This window comes from Spermophilus citellus (assembly GCF_964194105.1).
Source record: "Spermophilus citellus genome assembly, contig: SCAFFOLD_39, whole genome shotgun sequence".
Taxonomy (NCBI): Eukaryota; Metazoa; Chordata; class Mammalia; order Rodentia; family Sciuridae; genus Spermophilus; species Spermophilus citellus.
In genome coordinates this window covers 3,826,483-3,850,516 of record NW_027672813.1, presented here as the reverse complement: position 1 = coordinate 3,850,516, position 24,034 = coordinate 3,826,483, and the positions used below count along the sequence as shown (strand labels likewise).

General features: G+C 63.3%; 1 protein-coding gene across 1 annotated transcript in view; it reads right to left on the bottom strand.

The window, feature by feature from the left end:
* Positions 1-24,034, bottom strand: part of LOC308640579 (phosphatidylinositol 3,4,5-trisphosphate-dependent Rac exchanger 1 protein-like) — a gene marked incomplete at both ends in the record, with an annotated part of 94,940 nt that overhangs the window by 28,430 nt on the left and 42,476 nt on the right. Inside the window, 3 exons of the mRNA XM_081312434.1 lie at positions 3,817-3,921; positions 9,446-9,568; positions 12,109-12,180. Coding sequence (XP_081168560.1) covers positions 3,817-3,921; positions 9,446-9,568; positions 12,109-12,180 — 300 coding nt within the window. The remainder of the gene's footprint in view (positions 1-3,816; positions 3,922-9,445; positions 9,569-12,108; positions 12,181-24,034) is intronic.

The window sequence follows — 24,034 nt, the reverse complement described above, 5'->3', positions numbered from 1 at the left end:
CCGCGTACAGTCAAGGGAAGATAAGGTCAGAGAACGGCTGCCGTGTGCCCACCACATGGCGGCCACTGTGCCTGGCTTCACGCACAGGGAGCCTAGGGACCAGTGGCACTGGGGAAGCCTGGCACAGACATGGGGCCCAGGCACCCGCGCTGCCCCACCTCCCTGCAGCACCCGCGGTGTCTCCTCCTTGGAGGGGCGGCTCTGCCACCCAGGTCCCTGGTGGCTGAGCCGCTCTGCTCCCGCCACCGTGTCTGCCCCAGCACAGACGGGGACCCGGGCCGCGGCGGGGAGGTGCCAGGCCCACGCTGCCCACACTCAGGCCTTTGTCCTCTGAGCCAGCGCTGGCCACCAGCTGCCCTGGTGACGTCAGTTCCAGGCAGGGGGCAGGGAGCCCGGGCAGGGGCTCTTTCCAACAGACCAGGGCTGGCTGCAGAAGGCCGGTCTCCGTCCAGGACCAAGGCGTCCTCACAGGACCATCCGGCCACAGCCACCCCCACTCTCCAGAATGACCTGGCTCCCCTGAGGTCCCAGAGAGGTCCAGGTGAGGGGGCCACTTCGAGGCCACCCTGGCCCCTCCTTCCCCTCCACACACCACCCGACCCGGCCTCGAATGCCACTGCACACCGCACACTCGGACTGGCTTCCACTCCACCTCTGGTTCTGGCCGCCTGCCCGACGCCCTGCCTGGACAGCCACGGGACAGCCACAGGACAGCCACAGGACAGCCACAGCCCTTTTCTTTTCCTTTTTTTGGCACTGGCACTGGACCCAGGGGCGCTTTGTCACTGGGCTACCCCCCGGCCCCCCTTTGCACTTTGAGACAGGGTCTCGCTAAGTTGCTGAGGCTGGCCTCAAACTCTCCCTCCTGCCTCCTCCTAAGTTGCTGGAGTCAGAGGCATGGCCATCTCACCTGGCCTGTCACAGCACCTGAACCTGACCCACCCACAGTGGAGTGTGCACCCCCTGGGCAGGGCCGGCCCCGCCCCGCAGCCCACCTAGCCGCCTCCTCCAGGCCCCAGAGCCAGCACAGGCCTTCACACTGTGGGGACCCAACTGCTGTCCCCACGGCCCTGTTCTCAGCCACTGCCTCCGGCTCCAGCAGCCCTCAGTGGTTTTGAGTGGTGATCCCCAAAATGCCATGTCCCCCCAGAACCTTAGGATGGGGCCTGATTTGGTAAATAGGATCTTGACAGATGTGATTACTATCACAGGGACTGAGGGGACCCTGAATCCATGACTCTGTCCTTATAGGGAGGAGGAGGGCACAGAGAAAAAGCCCCGAGAAGGCCCCATGCTCTCCCGCGGCCGCAGCTCACGGGCGGGAGTTGACGAAACAGCCAGAGCCCAAGCCGATTCGGGAGAGTCCTCAGGGAAAAACCGACCTTGGCTGAGAGGGACAGCCAGGTCACCCTGGGGCCCAGAGGGCAGACTGAGAGGAGCCTGAGGAACCTCTGCTGAAGGAGTGTCCCGACCGTGGGCTCCGTGGTGGCCCGTGGTGGCAGACAGGTGTGGTGTCCACCCCTGCAAGGACACTCACTATGCTGGAAGCAGCTCAGTAAAAAGGTTTCTCGGGGCTGGGCTGGGGCTAGGGACAGGGCACTGTCTAACATGTGAGGCCCTGGGTTCGACTCTCAACCCAGAATAGAGATAAATGAATAAAATAAAGGCCCATCAGCATCTACACACACACACACAAAGAAAGAAAACGAAGTTTTCAAAACTCTCAGGCTCTCCAAGGACCAAGTGGCTGCCGTTGCTGGTTCTCCCTCTCTGTCTCCTCCGGCTCTTGGCTCCACTGCCCCAGCCTTGCTGCTGTTCCTCGAGCACACGCCCACCTCAGGTCCTTGGCACCTGCAGCTGGTCTACCTGGAACGCCCGCCTCCAGGTCACCCTGCCCCTCACTTAACCCACGTCTCTGCTTAAACAGGAGCTGAGACAGTTTCTCCAAAGAGCAACCTAGACAGCAGCACGTCCCAACTCCCTCAAGACACCCCGCCACCCCCGCCTGCTTCATGCCCTCCAGAGAACTTTGTACCCCGTGACCTATCACCTGCACCCCCCGGTAGGTGGCCCTTGCCTGGCCCTGTTCACTGTGGCAGTCACAGGACTTAGAAAGACCCCTGGCATATCACAGGTGCCCAGTAAGAAGCTGATGAATGAACAAACTGTCACCAGTTAATGGACAAGAAAACTAATGCAGAGGACACTGACGTCCCTGCCTGCCACTCAGTGGGTGCCCGCACATCCTGAGCAGAGAGCCAGATTCTGTCGTCCCTGAGGCTTTGACACCTGACGACAGGCGCATGACAGCTCTTCTGCAGGTGGCCAAGAGCTGGAGACGGGTGAGGAAGAGACAGATGGCACGGCGCTGGCACCACGCGTCCTCCCCGGCCCGCAGGCCTAGCCCAGCTGCCGTTGGAAAGAGCATCTGGCCCACCAGGGACCGAGAGAGAGCAGGGACCAAGGGACAGCAGGGACCGAGGGGGGCTCCTTCCTCAGCCTGGCCTCCTGGCACCCTCCTGCCTCGCAGGCCCCAAGTGGCCGGGGGAATGCTCGGGGGCGGGAGGCTGAGCCGGGAGCTCCTGGCCTGGGCAGTGGGGCGGGGCAAGGCGGTGCTGCCCCAAGTGGACAGGTGGGGCAGAAAGGTGGCCCCTGCGTCCTGTGCTGCAGGGAGGGCCCAGCTCTGCAGTCAGCACCGAGTGTTTTATGAACCCAAGTGCACACATGGGCTGTGGCGGGCACAGGGCAGGAGGGGGACACGTCAGCTCGCGCAGGCCACGTGCCTGGGACAGAAGGAAACAGCCACCACCTGCCCCCCAGACACTGTCCGGGCCCAGGCCAGGCCAGACCCCTCGCCCCAGGGGCGAATGTTCTGAACCAGAATCCTGGAGATGCTCTAGGGAGGCTGCGCCCGGGGACTCTGTGATGACGCGGCCCGCTCCCTGGGGGCCCGGTGCACAGTCCCCACAACGCTCCAGGTCTGAACTCGCTGCAGCTGATCAAAACCAGCTCGGGGGCTGGGTGGGGCTCAGGGGCAGAGCGCTTGCCTGGCAGGTGTGAGGCCCTGGGTTCGATTCTCAGCACCAAAAAATATGAATAAAATAAAGGTCCATTGACAACTGAAAAATAAAATGAAATAAACAGCACAGGAGGGCATCACTGAAGGGAGAGAGGACTTAGAGGCGAAAGACCTGGACTGGACCTCTGATGAGCTAAGTCACCTTTCAAGTATGAACTTTAGAAAGTCCCTTAGTATTGTGGGGTCACAGAAGTCCCCATGAAGACAACGCAGAGAAGAGTGGAGTCTGTGTCTTGAGCACATCCTGGCGATGAGATCTGAGCACCTGGGCTCAGCTGTACCTGAAGCCCCTCAGGTCTTGACCTTCTTAGAAAACCGCACAGGTGAACTCGTTATTTTTCTTGTCACTTTGCTTAGCCAATTTTATTTAAATTTTCTTTCAATTATAAGCAAATAACCCTAATATGATACCAAGGATACTAGTAATATTATTCTACGACATCATTACCATTATTAACTATGACTGCCGCAGTTTTTATTGGGAACTGGCAGAGCTGACCGCCTGCGGCCTGATTTTGCAAATGAAGTTTTACTGGAACGTGGTCAGGCTCTCCCCTTCCATGCTGTTTACGGCACCTCAGTATTCATGGCCACTGGGCATGAGCCAGGTCTCGATGCAACCTCTGGGATGGACAAGGCCTCCCACTGGCCATGAGAAGAGCCTCCCATGCCCGCCCCACCCAGGAGCCCCGCCGGGGACCAGGGACGGCGCCGGGGACAGCACGGGGCACACTCACCAGGAGGAAGGCGCGGGCGGCGGGGGCCTTGTTGAGCTCCACCAGCAGCCGCAGGGCCTTCTCGTGGTTGCTGCAGTACTCCTCGTAGACGCAGAACTTGTCCTTCTGCAAGGCAAGGACACGGCCTGAGGGCACAGGCCAGGAGGGAGGCGCCCGGGTGTGCCTCGCTGGCCAGGAGCCTACAGGTCAGCACTGCGGGGACGAGAGCCACGCGGGACCCCAGGGGATGCGGCTCCCGCCAGCCCCAGTCCTGCACCCAGCAGTCCCTCCGGAAGGCTCAGCCCCGGGGTCGGGAACAGACAGAGCGCGGGCCTGGCCCCGGGAGTGAACTCGGGTAGGCCACCTGGCCCTGCGCCTCAGTCTCCCCAACAGGAAGGGGCACTGACCAGGGCAGGGAGGCATCACTCTGGGGGAGCTCGGTGATCTCCAGACGCCCCTGGGCCGCCCTGGATTCTGTCCAGCACAGAGGGCCCCTGGTCACCAGGTCTGTGCCCCTGCGTCTGGTTTCCAGAACTGGGAGGGGCAGAGGCCTCTGTAAGCAGGAAGCCCTCCACTGAACTCTCCAGTCCCTGAGGCTCTGGGACCTGCCAGGCCCCAAAGCAGGATGTCCTGAGGCAGAGCCCGGGGCTGGGGTGGGCGAGAGACCTCAAGACGCTCAGGGAGGAGGAGGCGCCTACAGCCCGTCCAGGTTCCAGACAGGCCCCAGGCATCCTCCCCGGGGAGGACCGGGCACCAGGACACCAAGCAGGAGGGTGGGCTTCGAAACCGACACGCAGAGCCCCGCACAGCACCCGCACAGAGGCATCCTGGGTGACAAGGCCACGGGCACCCCCAGGCTCTCAGGACGGCCATGCTGCTCTCCCTCCCTCCACGACAGCCTCACGTGGACCCGGGGACACACGGGAAAGCCAAGGGCAGGCCTCTGGCCCCGGGGTCTCCAAGCTCCGGACACAGCAGAACCAGGACGCAGCTGCCCTGACCCCCATGCCAGCTCCAGCTCCAGCCCCCAGCATGAGGTAGGGACGGGAGCCGAGGCCAACACCCAGGGGACGTGGGCAGGCCACAAACCCAGACTGGGCACTGCAGCAGGGCACTGTGAACCCCCCGCACACCCCCTAGGAAAAGCAGCTCCCCCTCCATGGCACGGTGTCCCATAAGAGGACAAAGCAGAGCCCGGCCCTCAGCCGCTGCAGGACTGGACAACACACGTAAAATGAGCAGGGGGTCACGGGCACACGGGAACACTCCACAAGCACAGCCACAAATGGACAAACAGGTCGTCAGTGAGACACCACACAGACAACACCACCGTCATGCACAGGCACAGACACGGGCACGCAGCGCACACCCAGGGACCGTCGATGACCTGAGGCCAAAGGCTCTGTCACACCCTCACAGCGGTGCAGAGACCCACCGAGCCACAGAGCCACCACCTCGCCCGGCCTCCACCGCCTCGCCCGGTCTGCACAGCCCCCAAGCCCTGCAATAACACGGGCAGGAAGAGGGCCGGCACCCGCAGTGCCCAAGCTGACCATCCCTGTTTCCTTCCATTGGCCTCAAATGAGCCTCAAGGCAGGAGAATCCCGAGTTGGAGGTCAGCCTTGGCAACTCAGCAAGACTCAAAAAAGCAAAAAATGGGCCGGGGGCAGTGGCCTGCGCCTGTCATCCCAGCAGCTCAGGAGGCTGGGGCAGGAGGATCACGAGTTCAAAGCCAGCCTCAGCAATTTAGCGAGGCCCTGAGCAACTCAGTGAGACCCTGTCTCTAATAAAACACAAAACAGGGCTGGGGACGTGGCTCAGTGGCCGAGTGCCACCAATTTCAATCCCTGGTACCAAAAAAAAAAAGCAAAAAGGGCTGGGGTGGGTCATCCTGCATGTCAGCGTCACCAGTGTTACTTCAGGAAATTCATCATCCCCCAGTGAACCGATGCGGGGCAGGGCGGGGCAGTGGGCGGGCAGATTCTGATGGCTAACTTGGCACTTTCTGAGAGGCAGAGTTCGGAGGAAGTGGCTGGGCAGATGCGAGGCCTGGGGAGGCCGGGGAAGAAGCGGGCAGATGGAGGCTGCGGGCCTGGACCACATGCTGATATCTCAGCCGTGCACCATCCATCTCCCCCAGGCCTGGAGGCCGCGAGCCCCCCAGGGGCAGGCCTACACCTGCTGTGGCCCCTGCTGAGCAGCAGTGGAGACCCATGAGCCGGGCAGAGAGCAGGCATCACGGTGTTTGATGAGTGAAAACAGGAAAGAAGGAGGAACTGAGAAAGGCCTGTGGCTCCCAAACCAGCTCCACCTTCTGCCCAGACTGGCCCACCTCCTCCAGGCATGAGAGGTGAGCATGTGACCAGGCCTAGCCGGTCAGAGCTGCCTGTCCTGGCAACAGCAGCCATGTGGCTAGGCTGGGCCAGTGGACACCCTGGCCAGAACCAGGGCCCCTGGTGCAACTACTGGAAAGAGAAGCTCTGACTGAACTGTTGCCGCTAAGGTGACAAGCGGCAGCCCAGAGCCACCAAGGACCACCTTGGACACCACGGGAGGCATGCACCTGCCCTCACCACTGCCCTCCTCCACACATGGATGGAGAGAAAGGAGGTCCTGAAAATGTCATGTGGGCTTCTGGATGCAGCTATGCCTGAAGCCAGAACACCTCCTTGAACACTCTATTGATGTTTGCCAAAAGAAGTTCCTGTCTAGAGCTATCCGAGTTGGTGTACTCGGTCTAAATGAAGACAGTCCTGATTTGGGTACATCTTCAAAGAGAGGAGAAGTGAAACACACAGACCCGAGATCCAAGTTCAGTAAAGTGACAGTCTGCCCGTCTACCTCCACTGACCACAATGGGGCCAGGCCAGCAAGCAGGGACAAGTCTGTTTATTCTCACATGTCCCCCGGTGGGCAGTGCTGGCTGGAACGTTGCTGGTGGACTCTGGAGCCCAGGGAGCCGAGGGACCGTGTGCAGCACCCGATCGTGACGGCTGCCACAGCTGCTCCGAGAGCCGCGAGCGCCTGGCACCATCCCTCAGCCCGCGGAGAGGGCAGGGCAGGCCCAAGCTGAAAAGCTGGCTGCAGCTGACCACGACAGCCCCTTGAAAGCCTGCCGGTCCAGCACCCCGTGTCCTTCCACGGAGCCTGACCAGGTGCCCCCGGGCCCGGGGCCCTGCAGATCTGGAAGTGCTGCTTGGGACTCTGTTCCGCTCTCTCCCAGGGCCCCAGTGGGCTCCAGGTGACACACAGTCCCGTGCCCAGGTGTGGTGGTGGGTCTGGGGTGTAAAGGCGACATGGACCACCTCCAGTTGGGAACAGCCAGGGGAGGGGAGCTGTCCCCCAGGGAGGGCACGAGGATGGCAGCTGTGGTTGCTGCTGCCCACAGTGTTCAGGGGGTGACCATCTGCTCCAAGCCACTCAAGTCTGAGGCTCGAGGAGGGAGGAGCAGGCTGTGGACCCCCACAGGAGGAGAGGCAGGGTCATGGGGCAGGGTCACGGGGGCGGGGTCACTCTGCAGGTCTCCTTGGCCTGCCACGCCCCATCCAGGGGGAGGCCGCTTCCTCCTGAGCTGGAGACGCCCAGTGGAGTCCTGCCATGGGGACAAGACCGGGCTCCCTGCCTCGGCCACAAAGCCCTGGGGGACCTGACCCCAGGACGCCCCACTCCAGCCCTCAGGCTCCCAGCTGCAGGCCCTCCCTCCCCGCCCCCACTCAGGCCTCTGCCCTCCCTCGCTCCTCTCAGTCTGGAACACGCCCCCCTCAGGAAGGCCCTCCCTCCAGCCAGAGCGCAGGACGCGCAGCCGCACCTGACTGCAGGGGCTCACTGACTGAGGTGCACCGCGCACTGACCAGCGGACGCGTGGAGGCGTGTTCCTTGGTGCCCTGAACGTCCCCGTGGCCTCGGGGACCTGCGTTTGAGTTTGCAAAGTCTAGCAAGCCCGACCCCAGCCTCCGGATTCAAGGTGGGGTCAGCCTCTCCTGGCCACATTTGCATGGCCACCTGAATGACCTGGTAATGCACCCTCAGCTCTCGGCCCGTGAGCCTCCTGCAGCCAAGAACAAGTCCGTCTCATCCAGGTCAGACACCCAGAATGGGCACGGTGCCCGGTGGCCGGCAGGTGCCTGCTGTGCGTCTCAGGAGACGTGGAAAACCGACTGCAGAGCCAGGATGCCTCAGCCCTAACCCAGCCCTGAGGCTCCGCGGCTCTGGAACCTGGCCTGTGCCCTCTCCCCCTGGGCCTCGGTTTCTTCACCTAGAAACAGGTCATTACAGCACCTGCCCTTAAGGGCTGTTGGGAAGTTTTAATGAGCTAATGTACCAACTACTCAGCACAGCACCCAGCACAAAGAAAGGGCTGCTCAGTGCTCATCCGTGATGGACTCAGGAGTTAGTGGCCAGGCTGGCGGGTAAGGAGGTGAGGGCATCTCCCCACCCCCTGGCCAGGGCTGGCACCGGGCGGGTCTGGGAGCCGGCCCCCTCTTCTCTGGACAGCCCGTCTGGAGCTCTGTTCCAGCCCGAGCCGTGCCCTCCCCACCCCGAGGCTCGCCTTGCAGAGGGGGCCGGGGGCCTGGGGCACAGCCCCCCTGTGGAGGCTGCTGTGCTGTTCCAGGCAGCCCTCACCCTTGAGGGCAGAGGCACGTCCCCCCCCCCAGAGTGGGGTGGTGGCAGACAAGTCCCCTCCAGGCCACAGACAGCCATGGGCATGAGGCTGACGCCTGTCCCTCGCCCGGTCACGTGGGGAGCCCGCAACCTTGATGCACCTGGGCACAACCTGAGGCCTCATCCCAGGGCCTCCGGATCCGCTGAGGCCGTGGGAGCCGGAGCAGCCTCACCCCGGGCAGGAGACGAGCCCCGCACGCACCTGCGGAGCCGCCCCCATTCCTGCTAAAGTCAGCTACTCCGCTCTCAGCCGGGCCACCATGTCACGGCCAAGCCCAATGCCACCTCCTCCAATGCCCTCCCCCAGCTGCCACTCACGGGACACGGGCTCAGGGCTGGCCAGCTCCCAGGGCTTCACCTCAAGTGACTCCTCCCTGCCCCCCCAGCCTGGGCAGCAGGACCCTCGCTCCCTGTGCTGGACAGTGGGAGACAAAGGTCTCAGGGTGCGGTGACACCGCGGTCCCTGGCTGGTCAGCACTGAAGGGACGTGAGCCTCGGCTGCTGGCCCCAGAGGGATGAACCCTCATGCTTTCCCCAGAAGGTGACCCAGCCCTGCACGCCACGCCCCACAGCACACAGAACAGGAGGTATGGAGAGCTGAGCCTGCGGCTGCCCAGCCCCACAGTGCCCAGGAGGACAGCCCAGCCTCTCTGACCTGCGGCCCAAGCAGCACTAGGCACCTGGTGCCCTTCTGGCCAGTGGGTGGCCAAGCCTGGTTCAAACCCAGTGTGTCTGGGCCAATCTGTGCTCTCGGCCGCTGGCTGCCTCTGTTGGCCACTCTGTGGCAGAGGGGCTCTCAGCCAGCTGGCTATGGGACCTCAGGGCACAGCCACTCAGCAAGAGGCCACATCCCTCAGGAAGTAGAGAGGGGCCACCCGCTGCCCACTGTGCCTGGGAGGAGCAGCCCACCACGGCCCGCCTCCCAGACAGGCCTGCAGGGGCACCGGCCAGGGGTGCTGGGCAGGGTCCGCACTAGGCAGGTACTCACGAATCTGAGGAACACGTTTCCGAGCTCATGCTGGGACTGCGGCTCCGGGTGCAGGCAGCACTCCAGGGCGGCCAGGAAGTCCTTGTGCACCTCCAGGATGTCCTCGATGTTGGAGAAGAGGATCTGCAAGCAAGCAGAGGCCCCCGCGTCAGCAGGGCCCAGAGAAAGCCACGCGCCCGAGGAGACAGCGCTCCGGGCACCAGAGCCTGCAGGGAGATGGGAGCTCTCCCGCTGGCCCGGCCGCCCCGAGAAGGTGGGCGCGAGCAGGCAGCCTGTGTGCATGGGCAGAGACCGGCCCAGAGCTAAGGTCGTCATGGTCATCACGGTCATGTCACGGTCACGTCATGTCAGCCAGCTCACCCCCAGCCTGCGGGTGAGGGACCAGCACCCCAGTGCCATGTGCCAGCAAGCCCCAGGGGCAAGGGTGCCACCCTGGCCCGTCACACCCACTTGCCAGTGCGCGCCAGCCCCAGGACTGAGCGGCACGTGTCCACACCAACACAGGGAGGAAACGCGGTCTGGGGGTCTGGAACCTGCCATGCAGACACCCCACATGGGGCCACCTGCTCCCTCACCTCCACCCAGAGGGTGAAATGCAACCTGACCCAGTAATTCCACACTGTAAAATGTAGCCTCTCAGTCATTTCCAGCTAGAGGACTTTTGCCCCCAGGAGACATACATCTGGCACCTCTGGGGATGTTTTGGGCTGTCACAAACTGTGGGACAAAGAGGAGAGTGCTACTGGTGTTTGCAGTCACAGACCAGGCATGCCACTGTGGGGCACAGAACAGAGACGTTCAGGCACCAGTGTCCACAGTGCCCAGATGGGAGTCTGGGGGCTCAGCCAAGTGACTGTGCTGCAGCCTCACTGGCATTAACAAAAAAATTGGGAACAAATATCCACCTGTAGGAACCAGCTAATCACATTATAGTAAGATACATTCCACAGGCAGGAATACTATGCACTTGAAAAAAGAACCTGTGGATACACACACACACACAGAATCCCATCGTATCCTCATATAGATTTTAAGTGTGTGGCAGGGAGGGGAATCCAGGTGCCGAACAGGTTCCACTAGGGGCCTGTTTGTGTAAAACAGCACCAAAAATGGCCCCTCCTGTCTATGCTGGTGGGAACAGAGACTTTTTAGGTGGTGATATAAACTGGCAACTGTAGAGGTCTCCGGAAAGGACCAGGAAAGCTCTTTCTGATCTAAACTTCACAAATTCCATTTTCCTTCTGTTTATTGCACAAGTGTCTTTGTCAGTCTAAGTGCTGAGCAAGCAAGGTGCTCCCTCCGCTCAAACCCCAGTGTGGAAATGAGCACAGGCAGCAGTCTTGCTCCCTCCGGCATCTTCTGAGCACCTATTGTGTGCCGGGCTCAGAGACCCAGAGGATACTGCAGGGAGCAGAGGAGTCCCACCCCCATGGTGGGGGTGCCCGGGGCGCCCGTCACGGGAAGTGGCTGTGGCAGCCCCAGCCCGCAGTGCCGGGTCCCTCCAGCGCGTCCGCTCACGGGCTGACCCCACTCCTAAGGCCCTCGGTGACTGTAAGGAAGGGCTGGAGCGTGAACCCAAAGGAAATGAGAACGTCCACCCGAAAGCCGCCTGCACAGTCACGACAGCCAGCAACTGCAACAGTGCGCACACCCAACCTGGAGGAGGGCTGTGTGAAGTATTACAGAGCCATGAAAAATCACGGGCCCCACACAGACCAAGGGCAGCTCCCAGGCGACGTGAAGGCAAGACCCGGACCCGAAAGGACAGGCGACGCCAACCGATGGCGTCAGGAGCCAGTGTGCACTCTGAGAGGGAGGACTGTGTAGAGGGACAAGGATGCTCCTGCCTCCGCCTGGGCCGGTGGCACACAGCCCTGGGCCTTCACTGCAGGGCGGTTCGCCCTCACGGAGAGCAGGGTCGTGAAGTCACCACAGCATGCCACAGACAGACCCAACCCCCGCCGTGCTCAGCAGTGTGCCGAGGGAGCAGGCTAAAAAGGGGACCTGGAGAGGGACCCCAACACTCCCCCCAGCCGTCCCCGGGCCACCGTGAGCCTCAGCTCTCCTAGGCACAATGTGATCTCAGAGCCATCGAGGTCCCCGTCCAGTCGAGCAGGGACACCTGGAGGGGGCAGGCATCTTCCTTGGCCACGTGGCTGGGACCTCAGATGCCCACGGTCCCCTCAGACCAGGGCCTTACCGTCCCTGGGACTGCGTAGCAGCTTCCCAGAGAGCAAGGTCACATCAGAGCCAGGCCCGTGGGAGGCCCCGTGCCACACAGAAGGCCATTGATCTCCTCCTCGGCCTCCTGAGCCTCTGCCAAGACAGAGCTGCCTGACCACTCCCCGGCCCCTGACCCCGCTGCCCAGCCCGGGCGGGAGGCAGCTGCAGGAGCCGGGCTCCCAGGGCCCTTGGGAAAGGACTTTCTGCTGGTCGGAGCAGGCGCCAGACCCAGGCAGCTGGGAGACGGGGGCCGCGGGGCCAGGGAGGGTCCCGCACTGGAGCAGGACCGAGCCCGCCGCTCACGGCCCCTGGAGTCCTCCAGGGACATGGGAGAAGGGTGGGGAGCACCAAGCCAGGGCCAGCAGGTGACCTGCCCTCCCAGCATGGCCAGCAGCAGACCCTCCACGGGGGGGCGGGGGGGGGGCAGCTCTGCGTCCCACCTTGACGTTCTCGTCCGTGAGCCCCTTCTCCACAGAGTCTGCCACATTCTGCCGGATGCGGTGCAGGAAGGCCTGTGGAGACAATGACAGTCAGCGCCCGGGAGGGACAGGCTGACCCCCCAGGGCCCACGAGGCAATGGTCCAGGGACAGGGAAACTAACTCTGCTGACACCCGAGCCAGGGACGCCCCCCCACCCTGCACCAGCTGCACCCTCCGTGGGGGCCTGAAGAGACCCAAGAGAATGACACGGGCCAGCTTCCCCCTCACTGCCACCCACAGTCCCTGGCGGGCGACAATTCACCTCTCCTAATGTCTCATCCTTTTTTTCCTAAGCAACTTAACCCTCAAACTTTAACACATTCGCTCAGAAGTCAGGAGTACAAACCCGAAAACAGGAAAAGGCTCTTTCCCAGCCGGCCCACCCCATGTCCCCACCGCCACCCAAGCGTCCTCCGCCACCGCCACCGCGTCCCCACCACCACCACCGCCACCTGCCTGCTGCCCCCACGTCCCACTCCCGCATCCTGCTCCTGCCACCCCCATGCGAATCTCAGCCAGGGTCTTCTCAGGGCCTCCAGAGTCTGCGAACCCCACGTGTACAGGTGCATATAGGGTGGGCCGGGTGCACGTGGGGGGTGGGCTGGGTGCACGTGGGGATGTGCCAGGTACACACGGGGCGGGCCAGGTGCATGCAGGATGGGCCAGGTGCACAGGGTGTACACACAGCAACTCTCGCATCTGCTCCTTCCACCCCCAGGAGAGAGAGCAGGGTGCACAGGACGGCGACGGGCAGGCACACCCACCCCTTGCCTGGAGCACCACCCCTCGCTGGAGCACCCTCCGTCCTCAGACAGGGCCCCTCGTCCTCCCGTGTGGGTGGACCACGGTCCTTCTGCAGCACTGTTCTGGGGCTCAGCACAGAGAAATCGCCTCCCTCCTCCGTGAGGCGCAATGTCTGATGATTAAAAGGAGGGACGGGGGACAAGCAGGCACAAGCCTAGCTGAGGGAGCTGCCACCTGTCCACTCCTAGAGGGAGCAGTCGGGAGGCAGAGGCTCAGGGCCACCGGTGTTCTGGTTGCTCTATTCTGTTTTGCTTTTCCTGGGGAGTGAGCCCACCCCCCGAGCCCTTTCTGGTTTTCGCTTTGAGACAGGGTCTCACGGGGTTGCTGAGGGTCTCTCTGCGTTGCCGAGGCTGGCCTCAAACCTGCGACCCTCCTGCCTTGGGCTCCTGAGCCTCTGGGACCCCAGGTGTGCGCCACAGTACCCGGCTGCCATCTGGATACTTATAGCTGAGCCTCCAGCTCGGGGTGTGCGGGAGAGCAGTCCATTCCTGGGGGATGGGATCTCAGGGGTGATGCAGACCAGGGAACCAGGCAGAGGGCTGCCGTGTGCCATTGAGAGGTGACCGTGGCCTGGCCCTGGGGGGGTGTGGGACAGAGCCAGCGGGGAGGGGCTGAAGGTGGGGAGGGAGGGGACGAGGTGGCCCCGAAGGAGAACAGGGCTGTCACCAGCGACCTGCGCCTGCTTGCCCCAGCTCAGCCCTGGGCCTGGGCCGGGTCAACCAGGCAACAGTCCCATGGAGACCCGGGGAGAGGGAGTCCAAGGACTTGTGCCACCCCAGGCCACCGTGAGCTGAGCAGGCCTGGCAGCTGGTCACAGCCCATGGGGCCCAGAGGGAACCACCCCTGCGAACAGGGGGCCATCTGTCACCGAGCCCAGTGGCAGGTTCACCGTGAGCGGGCCCATCCCACCACCCCGTGGACAGGGGCCCTACGGGTGCTAGGAAAGACGGCGGGGACAGGCTGCCACAGAGCTGGGTCGGGGAGGCAGCTGCAGGAGGCAGAAGGGAGGGGGCCTCCACATTCAGCGGTCGGATCCTTTCCCATCATGCAGGTGATGACCACGGGGCCACCGCAGGCCCAGCTACCACCCAGACTCAGGCTTGAGAGGACGAGCTGCGGGGTCCCACTCGCGATCTCTGCGTCTCCGTCCAGGCGCAACGCAGAGCGACCACACCCACCACACCCGTCTCAGGGCTGAAGTCCACCTTGGGCTGACACCCCGGGGTGTATGTCCCCAGCCTGGGCCCCCTCCAGTGGCTCTCCTCGGGTACCCCTCTGCCTCCGGGGTCCAGCCACACCCCGCCGTCCTCACCCCCTTCTTTAAGGTCCATTTCCAGTCCATGTGCAAACACCACCAGCCTCTCCCGACCTCACAGCCAGCCCCCCGCCCAGGCCACCGCATCCCCACCTGGACTAACACAATCACCTCTGCCCTGGTCCCCCTCACCTTCCCGAGAGTCTAGTCCACACACAGAGCCAGAGAGATCCTTCTAAATGCATAAACCAGATCTTGTCACCCACAGCTCAAAGCTTCCATGACTTCCACAGGAGGACATCCAAACCTTCCAGGGCCATAAGGCCCCCAAGCCCTCTGACCCCGCCTTCTAGCACTGCATCCTCCCATACTTCAGGAATCTTCAGCCAAACCTATTATTCCTGCCTCAGGACCTTTGCACATGTCTTACCTGCTAGCAGGCTGCTCTCAGCAATCCACCCTGAGCAGGCTCCTTCTTACCCATCAGGCCCTGCTCAAATGTCTCCTCCTCCAAGGGGCCCTCCTGCCTTCATGCTCTCATCACCTTCCCATTTGACAGCTGAGAAAACTGAGGGGAAGTATCTACACTCGCTCAGGGGCAGGCCAAGCTTAAGAAGGGAACATGGCTCCAACGGAAGAGGTCAGGTTGGAAACCCGCGGGTCTTCCTCCTCCTGCGTGTGACCTCAGGAACGTGTATGGCTCCTCTGAATCTTAGACTCCTCTTCCCAAGTGTGAGAGCCTGGTGACACCGCGGGGACTTTCACAGGTAACAGAACAGAGCTCCGGGGAGCGGGGGCCAGGGCCAGGAGGGGGCCGGGCACCAGCAGGCTGGGAGACCACAGGAAGCGGGATGTGCCTGGCGGGACAGGCCCCAACGCCTGCTGGCTGGCCTTCGAAAGGACAGCAAGGGAGGGGATGGACAGAGCTCCTAGAGGGTGTCTGGACAGGGCTGGACGCCCACAGGAAGCCAGGCCCCAGGCCCAGGGACAAAGCACCTGCCCAGTGCGCAGATGCAGATGTCCTGCAGGGCCAGGGAGTGGCTGGCCTAGATGGGCTTCCTGTCCCCATTTCTTCACAGGAGCTCAGCCACCACATTGTGCTGGGACAATGGGAGCTCAGGCCACCCACTGAGAAGCTTCAAAGAAGCCGCTGGTGGCACAAGGAGCAGCTCTGACCTGAAAGAATGGCAGGCCCCGCTGGCCAGCCCAGCCCCGCAGCCAAGGCACAGGGACCTTCCAGGCGGCACAAATGTCCTCTGAGCACTGGCGGGAGATGAAGTGGGGCCCTCACCCAGGGGTCCCCAGGGAGGCTCTGCCTGGACCCCTGCCCCTCTTCCCAGCGTCCTCTCCCGACATCGACGAGACAGAAGGGATAGAAACCCCGCGCCCACCGCCCGTCACTGCCCAGCGCTGGCAAACCCTAACTGGGCGTTTGCCCAGGGCCACTGACACAGGGGAAGGGGCGGCCCTCGGGTGCAGGAGCCGCCCGCCTCGTCCACCCGGGGACAGTGTACGCCAAGCCTGGCAGCGAGCACGCTGGACAGGCCCACCTGGCCCAGCTGCCCTCGATATCAGGCCCCCAGGAGAGGGGACAGCAGGCCCTGGGCAGAGGGGACCCTGTCCCCGGCAGGTGCTCCAGCTCCCCGCCCGGCCTGGGCACCGCACTCCAGGGCCCAGGGTGACACTCCAGGGCCTCTGAAGACAGTGCGGGCATCTTCTGCAGCTGCACCCTGCGTCCAGGCGTCCAGGCGGCGCCCGCCCCTGCCACCCCCAGGCGTCCCCCATGCACAGGGCGGTGAGGTGCTCGAGGAGGGCGAGAGCCACAGAGGGACCCCACCAGGCACAGCCCAGCGCCTCCTGCCGTTCCTGGGCCCCACTGTGTGCCAGGCCCCACTCGTGGCCCAGAGGGTCCAGCTGTCACACTGAAGCTGAGGCAAGGTCCCCGCCCTCTGGGAGCTTCCAGGATCCACTCCCCTGGGAGGGTGGCAGGTCTCCCGCCTTCCCCATCTTTGGGAAGAACCCAGGCTGCTGTCTGTCCAGGCCCAGCAGGGTGGCGCTCCGGTGGCCCCGGAAACTGCTGGGCAGCACGTTCCACCTGGCTGCTCCTTCCTGGGGCCCTCCCGGCAAACCACCGTCCCCACGTCAGCCCAGGAAGTGGTCCCTGGGGGAGCCACACACAACCGACCTCGGGCTCACCGCGTGGTACTTAAAACGGTGATGCCACCACTCTCACACGCTGAGGCTGTTTCTTATGTCCTCGCCGTCACAGGGCTTGATGGACGGGTCCCCTGGGCTCAGGTGCTAGAGTTCCCCCTCCTGGTGCAGGGCAGCTGCTCCCAGCATTCTGGACGCACAGTGGGCTCCCCTCAGGGACACGGGGCCTTCTGGGTCAGGGTGCCAGCTTCTCGAGGTGTGACACGCTGGCTAATGATTAGGGACACCATCATCTCGACTAGTTAGTGCCAAATGGCCCTGTCCAGCCGGCAGTGGGAGGGTTCCAGCAGCACCCTTGGAGAGCGCCACAGTATCAGCCGTTCACGCAGCCCACGTCCAACAGGACCCGCCAAGGCCACCGTAAACCCACTTCACCCCCCGCGGGTTGGTCTCATCTGAGTCCCAGGGCGTGAGCCACTGGGAGGGCTCTTGCCAGAAGCCAGCAGGGCAGCACCTGGACCCAGGACTGTCCGACTCCTGCTGCCGTGGGAGGAGGGCACCCGGGAGCTGCTCAGTGGACGCTGACCCCGGGTCTCCGTGGTCCCCAGAGCCTGGGATGGAGCGGGAAGACCTGGCAGCATTGACTGGTGGTGCCTGCCAGGCTGGGGACACCGGAGCCCCAGCCCCAATGGCTGCCTCACCTGAGCCCAACGTGAGCTGGTGACCCACAGGATCACACCAGGACCCCAGCCAGATGCCTCGCTGGCCCCACCCGGGGCAAGGACTCAGCCTGGGGTGGCTCTGCCAGTCCCAGCATCACAGTGGGGAGGACATGCTCCGAGCATCTGGTGGGCTGAGGCCAGGGCTGCCGCTCAGAAGCAGCCCCAGAGCACAGGATGGCCCTGGGGGACACCAGCCCAGACCCAGGGGCCCAGGCAGAGGGGAAGCCCTGCTCAGAAGAGGTGCCAGTCACTGCCCGCCGCAGTCCCAGCGCCCTGTGCTCACGGCTCCAGCCGAGGGCCTCCTCGCAGAAGCGCCCTGCACTTGACATAGCCCGTAGCCCGTCCCCCGTCCCAGCCACAGCACGCACTCTCTCTGCCCATCAGATTGAGAGGCCTCCCCGTGGGCCCCATAAAGGAGAGTCCGGCCACCACCCCACACTGGCCCTCCCCTGACCCCTCCACAGCCGACATGGCTGCTGGCACAGACTCAATGACGTGCCAGCGTGCCCCCCTGGCACAGGGCGGCATGGGACTGGCACAGAGCTGGTGCTCAGGAAAGGTGGGTTTGCTGAGGAAGGGAGGCTGGAGGAGGCCTCAGGAGTTGGCAGCCGGGATGGGGGCACCACCAGAGCACACCCAGCACCCTCGATGCCATCAGTGTGCCTGACGTGCTTGGCCTTCGCCAGGCGCCAGGGACTTCTCTGAGTGGTGTGGTTTCTGCTAAGAGAAGGCCTCACTGTGATCCTCCTGCCTCAGCCTCCCGAACAGCTGGGACCACGGGTGCAGGCCAGGGACCAGCTGCTCCCTGCAGCCTTTCATCCTGAGTCAGCTCCTGGAAAGAGGCGCGCACACGACCTGCCCATTTTACAGAGCAGGGCACTGAGGCTCTGCCCAGGAAGGACACAGAGCCACTGAGAGGCCGAGTGGGTCTTGAATCTAGGCAGCAAGTCCCAGCCCCACCCTGATGGGCAAGTCGCTGGGCCACGGACCACAGTGGCCTAGAAACAGGCAGCAGCTGCCTGGTGGGGTGCCCCAGGGAGCAGCCATCTGTCTGGACCCCCTGGCCACAGCCCTGGGAGGATAGATCTCTCCCTGGAGGTTTTCTTAAGACAGGAAGAGGCCTTGGAGTCACTCTGAGACCGACACTGGCAACCTGATCTGCCAGGAACACCGCCTGTTGCCCCCAAGGACACCCCAGTCTCAGCTGGGGTGACCTCACTAGACATATGGCGAAACCTGAGAGGACCAGGGGACAGGCTGGGAGTGGCCCTAGCCTGTGGCAAGGACAAAGGCAGGCAGGGATGCATCCCAAGGACCCCAGCCCCAATGTGTGCCTAGTGGCCAGGGTCCAGGCCAGCGGACCTGGAGCAGCATGCACACACCACAGCCAGCCACGGCCACCCGGGACGGGCATCCCACGGGCAGCACCAGGACGGCTTCCCGGCTGCGAGGACACCAAGGGCTGGGAGCTGGCGGGAGGCGCTCCAGGGTGCAGGGCCCCAGGTCAGAGGGGCGGCTGAGGGACCCGCACCCCAGGGCACAGAGCCTCTCTCCTGGGATGTGTCTGTGGGTTCTCCGCAAACACCCGAATCTCCCCAACTCCCGTGGAGGCCTCACACTCCCTTTTCCAGGGCTAGGAGGCCCCAGGAGTCCTCGTCTGTGTGGTGCGAGAGTCACCAAGCCAACACCCCACCACCCAGCCTTGCCCCACCCTGGGGTACTGTGTCCTCTTAGGAAGCAGGATGTGAGCCTGACTGGGGCCACAGGGTTCAAATCCTGCCCCTACCATCCACGGCTGTGTGACCCAGACAAGGAGTACCACCTCTCTGTGCCTCAGCTGTGGGCGTGACAGACAATCCAAGTATTGCGGCCCCGGTGAGGCCGGAATGAGATACCGCGGGCGAAACATGGACCCAGCTCTAGGGCCAACTCTGCTGCAGCTTGTCTCCCGGGACGTGGGGGCCAGGTGAGCGCGCAGACACTCCCACACAGGGCAGAACTCTGACGGGGCCTAGAACATGGTGGGTCCACAGGAAAGTCAGCGACTGTCACGTCCACGGTCCCTACATGGGACAGGCCTGCTGAGCCCGGCCAGTGTAGCCCCAGTACCAGTGCTGCCCGGAAAACGCTCTCCTGGGGCCCCGCACCACCCGGAGGGCAGGGGAGGGGCGCAGGCCCTGTGGACCGCAGCGGGCCACCTGCACACCAGGAGGGCCATGTGCCTCACCCCCCACGCCCACTCCCAACCACGTGACCTCAAAGGAGCTGGCCTCGCTGGGCCAACTTCCTCTTCTGCTGAGGTTTGAGCAAGACGGCGCAGGCAAGGCCTCTGCCAGGCTTCCAGGCTTCCGGGGGACGCCAGGGGCTGGGCGGGGAGCGCCCTGGGCCGCCAAGGAGACACTGTTGTTCAGGGTCATCTTCGGGGTGAGAAGGGCCTCTCCAGGGTCAGGGATGGTCAGGAAAAGCCCGGCGGAGAAGCGGGCATTTGAGCAGACAGGATGGAAGTGACCCAGCAGTTCCGCGGGTATCTGGGGACATGGCCAGTGCAAAGGCCCTGGGCAAGGCCCACCCTTCCTGGCCAGTCCTCCACAGCTCGCCTGTCCCTGCCCACTGCTCTCCACTGCGAAGCCCTGAGGGACCTGGGTTCAGTTACCACACGGTTATCCATCAAGCCCACCCAGTGTCACCTCCAGAGAGGCTTGTCCGCCTAGGTCACTGTGGTGTCCCAGAACCTGAGATTAAGCCCTCCATAAACGTGTTTGAGTAACTGATGAGCCATCTGCAGGGACCCCCTCTACCCCAGCCCCTTCTAGGCCCAGGCCCGCCCCATCCCCACCCCAGAGGAAGGTGGCGCAAAGCCCCAGCTGCCACAACCTGCTGGGGAGGTGTGACACCACAGAGGCAGGGGACATGCCCAGGAGGCCCCAGGGGAACTGGGTGCTCCTCCCCACAGGCCTGCACCCCAGGGCTGGGCCCTGCAGCCTGCTCTGCACCCACCGCACCGCCACAGGCTCTGGCCTGCCCAGCGCGCCCTGCAGGGGGTCTGCCAAGGCTCCAGCCAGGGCAGAATTTCAGACCCCAACTCCTGGCTGCTTCTGAGAAAAGTGGCCCAGGGCTACAGGCGGCTGGAGGCAGGGTGTCTCCTGATCTCCGGCCCAGCGGGCTTCACCTGCTCCATTCAGGGTCACCTGCTCCATTCAGGGCCTCTGGCGGGAGGCCAGACAGGGGCCCCAGGGAGCCAAGTCCTCCGCCCAGGGCAGACATCACTGATGGAGCGCAGATGTTACTCCTGCGCTCTGTCAGCGGCACCACCACCTGGGCTCACATACTCGCCCGACCTCTGCCCTCCCGGGGACCCCTCAGTTTCCTCTTCTTGTCACTCCTAAAGAACAGGCTCGTCAGGGTGGGTAGGCAGGGGACCTCCACCAGGGTGCCTTGAGCCTCTGCTGAGGGCGGCCCTCTGTCCCCCTGGCTTCCCCCATGGAGATACCCACAGCCCCCTCCCTCTGGCTCTGATGGCCAAAATGCCTCCAGGCATTGCCCAATGTCCCCGCAGCTGAGAGCCACTGCATTGTGGCTCCGTCAGGAAAGTGACCAGAGCCAAGTATTTGGGGTCTCAGGGTGGCCCCAACTACTTTCTCTAGGAAATGAGGACTCAGAAAGGCACCAACTGCTGATGGGTTTGGAGGCTCTTAAGGGGTGACAGGCGCGTTCTCAGGTTGGTGACTGTGATAACCCCAAGACCTCAGCCCTGCTCTCAGTGTCCCTGCGCCACCAGGCCTGCAGGTGGGGCCTGGAGCAAAGGCCTGAAGTGACAAAGGAGACCAGTCACTGGCCCCAGGATGCAGGGCGGGGAGGATGGCTGGGGCCCTGGGGTCCCCTGCAGTCTGACAGGACAATGGCTGGAATGTGGTGTCCCCTCTGGGGGCTGACATTTGACAGCTGAAGACAATGACTTTCAAGAGGTTTTGTTTCCTGTCCAGAGTTTTTTTTAATCTCCCCAAACAAACAATCATCCTTCCCAGTCCCGTCCCAGTCCCCCTCGGCCTGCAGAGGGTCCTGTTTGCAGAGCCAGAAAAACAATGCACAAAAGTGAGAGAATGCAAAAATACAGGAGGGCCTGGGTGGCAGGACAGGGGCGGGAGGGCCTGGGTGGCAGGACAGGGCGGGAGGGCCTGGGTGGCCTGCAGATGCAGTCTCCTGGGGTTGTTCTCCCAGTGCCTGGGCAGGTCCAGGAGGGAACAGGCCGATGGCAGGCCCAACCCAGGAGTCCCAGGAGCAGAGTGCCACCCTGGCTCAGCTGCAGCTGGGCCTTCAATTTAGGGAGCGTCTGTAATGTCCCCACTGCTTCCCACGCACTGCCTCATCCCAGGGAGCCCTGCCCTCTTTACAGAAAAGAAGACACAGGTTCTCAGTGGACACCGTGAGTGCACACATGTGGGATCTGGGCCAACAGAGTCCAGGTGCTGACCTTCTGCCACTCTGGCCCAGTCTTGTGCTCTGGGCTTCCCTGACCTCCTACTCACTTCCGACTCGTGGTGGGGCCACATCATTAAGTCATCTCCCCACAAAGCCAAAAAGGCAAGTACCTTTGTCCCCAGAGTCCAGCCCAGGCCTGGTCCTCTGGGCCCAGGAGAAGGAGACCTGGCAGGAAAGTGGCAGAGTCAGTGACACCTCAGGCTCTCGAGAGGTCCAGGGCGCCTTGACCACAGCCGTAGGCTGAGTGAAGGGCCAAGGACGCCCCACAGATGCCCACACGCTGGTCCAAGACACCTCTCAGGTGTCCCCTTACAGCAAGAGGGACTGTGCAAACAGTGACAGTGGTGAAGTGGGAGGTTCTCCTGCATTACCCAGGTGGGCCCAAGGTCATGGCAAGGACCCTTGTGAATCAGTGGAGGGGGCCAGAGAGCAAGGGTCAGAGTGCGTGGAAGGTGCAGGCTGCTGGCTGGAGCACGGGCAGCCCCGAGTCCAGGAGCGCGGTGCTGCAGTCTGGCTGGGCACAATTCAGAGCCACTTGTCAAGCAGGAACGAACTTTAGTTTTAGGACACGCGCAGCCGCACCACACAGCTCTTCAGGAATCCCCTCAGAGCCCAACTGCCACCACGGCTTCCCACAAGCCTCTCAACCCCCCCACTCCTCCTGCTCTTAAGGCCGATTGGCTGGGTCGAGTGGGCAGAGCCAAAAGAGTCCCCCAATGAGCAGCTCCGTGGTCTGAAAGGGCGGGGAAACAGCCCAATGAGCATCACCGCAGAGGAGCCAATCAGCTGGCAGCTGGAAGTTTGCTGGGGCCACTGTGAGCCAATCAGCTGGAAGTTTGCTGGGGCCCCTTGGGCTGTGGCTCTCAACAGCGCGGCCTCCAGGAGCTGCAAGGGCAGGGTGTCCCCTGGAGACTTGGGCCCGGCCCCCTCGGCAACTGGATTCGGATCCCTGAGTCTCAACTCAGACTTGTTTTTGACTCCAGAGCTATAAGGTGACCCATCTGTATGGTTCAAGGACACCGAGTGGGCAGCGACTTGTCACAGCCACCATGGGAAGGCCAGGCACTGTCCAGACAGCAAGGAGCCTCCATCCCCTCCAGGTCACCACGGCAGACGCCTCCCAGCCCCGCGGGGTCACGGCCAGGCCTCACCTGCACCTGCAAGGGCAGACGGCCCACTCACAGGTGGATGGCCAGGGGGGCAGCCACGGAGGATGGATGGTCAGGGAGGATGGATGGTCAGGGAGGAGGGCCAGGGTGAATGGCCAGAGAGGACAGCCAGGGTGGATGGTCAGAGTGGGCAGCCAGGGTTGTCAGGGCGGGCGGCCAGGGTGGATGATGGTCAGGGTAGACAGGGCGTGGAGAAACAGGGAGGACAGTGAGGGTGGACAGCCAGGGTGGATGGTCAGGGTGGATGGATGGTCAGGGTGGAGGATCAGGGGGTGCACTGTCAGGATGGATGGTCAGTGGGTAGACAATCAGGGTGCACGGCCAGAGTGGATGGCCAGGGAGGATGGCCAGGGAGGATGGCCAGGTGGTGGTCAGGGAGGACGGCCCGAGTGGGCGGCGGAGCACTAGTCATTACCGCAATGATGTGGCCACACGAAGCGCCCTGTGCTGCCGGTCAGCTCGTTCCCTGAGCCTGGCAGGTAGGAAAATCCTAGTGAGTGGGGACAGCATGGGACAGAAGCTCAGACGGAGTGAGGACACAGAGCCTGGGACCAGCCAAAGGCTTGCCGCATGCCAATGCCAGGGTACCAAGGAGGGGACTGCTCGGGTCCCCAACCCACAGACAGGGAAGCGTCCCTGAGGGCAGAGTCACATGCTCAAGTCACCTCTGCAGGGAGGGAGGATGGAGCCCAGAGGCAAGACTGTGGCAAGACCACATGTCCCCCTGGGCTCGAAGATGGGGAAACTAGCTGCAGGGAGGACCGCAGGCCAGACACCGGACACTCCAGACACCAGTACCAAGGCGCGTGGGGTCACCCATGGCCTCACTACGGCCCACGCGCAGCCCCCACTGCCCTGAAAGAACCTGAACACCAGCAGGACCAACTCGGGAAGGAGGGACAGATGGACGGATGAACGGAGGAACTCCACAGCTCCCACACCCTTCTCCCGCCCCAACAGCTCTAACTTGACCTTGACTCGATGGGCCCACCACGGCCGTCCCCACACTGTCACCTCAGCGCTCAGTCAGGAATTTGCTCCTCTCAGTCACCTCATCCCAGCCACAGCCCCAGAGCTCAGCACCATGGAGCCCCTGTTCCTACCCTCAAATGAGCAGGTGACAGGAGAGGAGGGGCCAGAGGGGACAGGAGGGGAGGGGATGGAGGGGATGGAGGGGAGGGGAAGGGACGAAAGGGACAGGAGGGGAGAGGATGGAGGACAGGAGGGGAGAGGATGGAGGACAGGAGAGGAGGGGAAGGAGGGGACGGGAGGGGAGGGGAGCAGGAACAGGGACCATGGAACA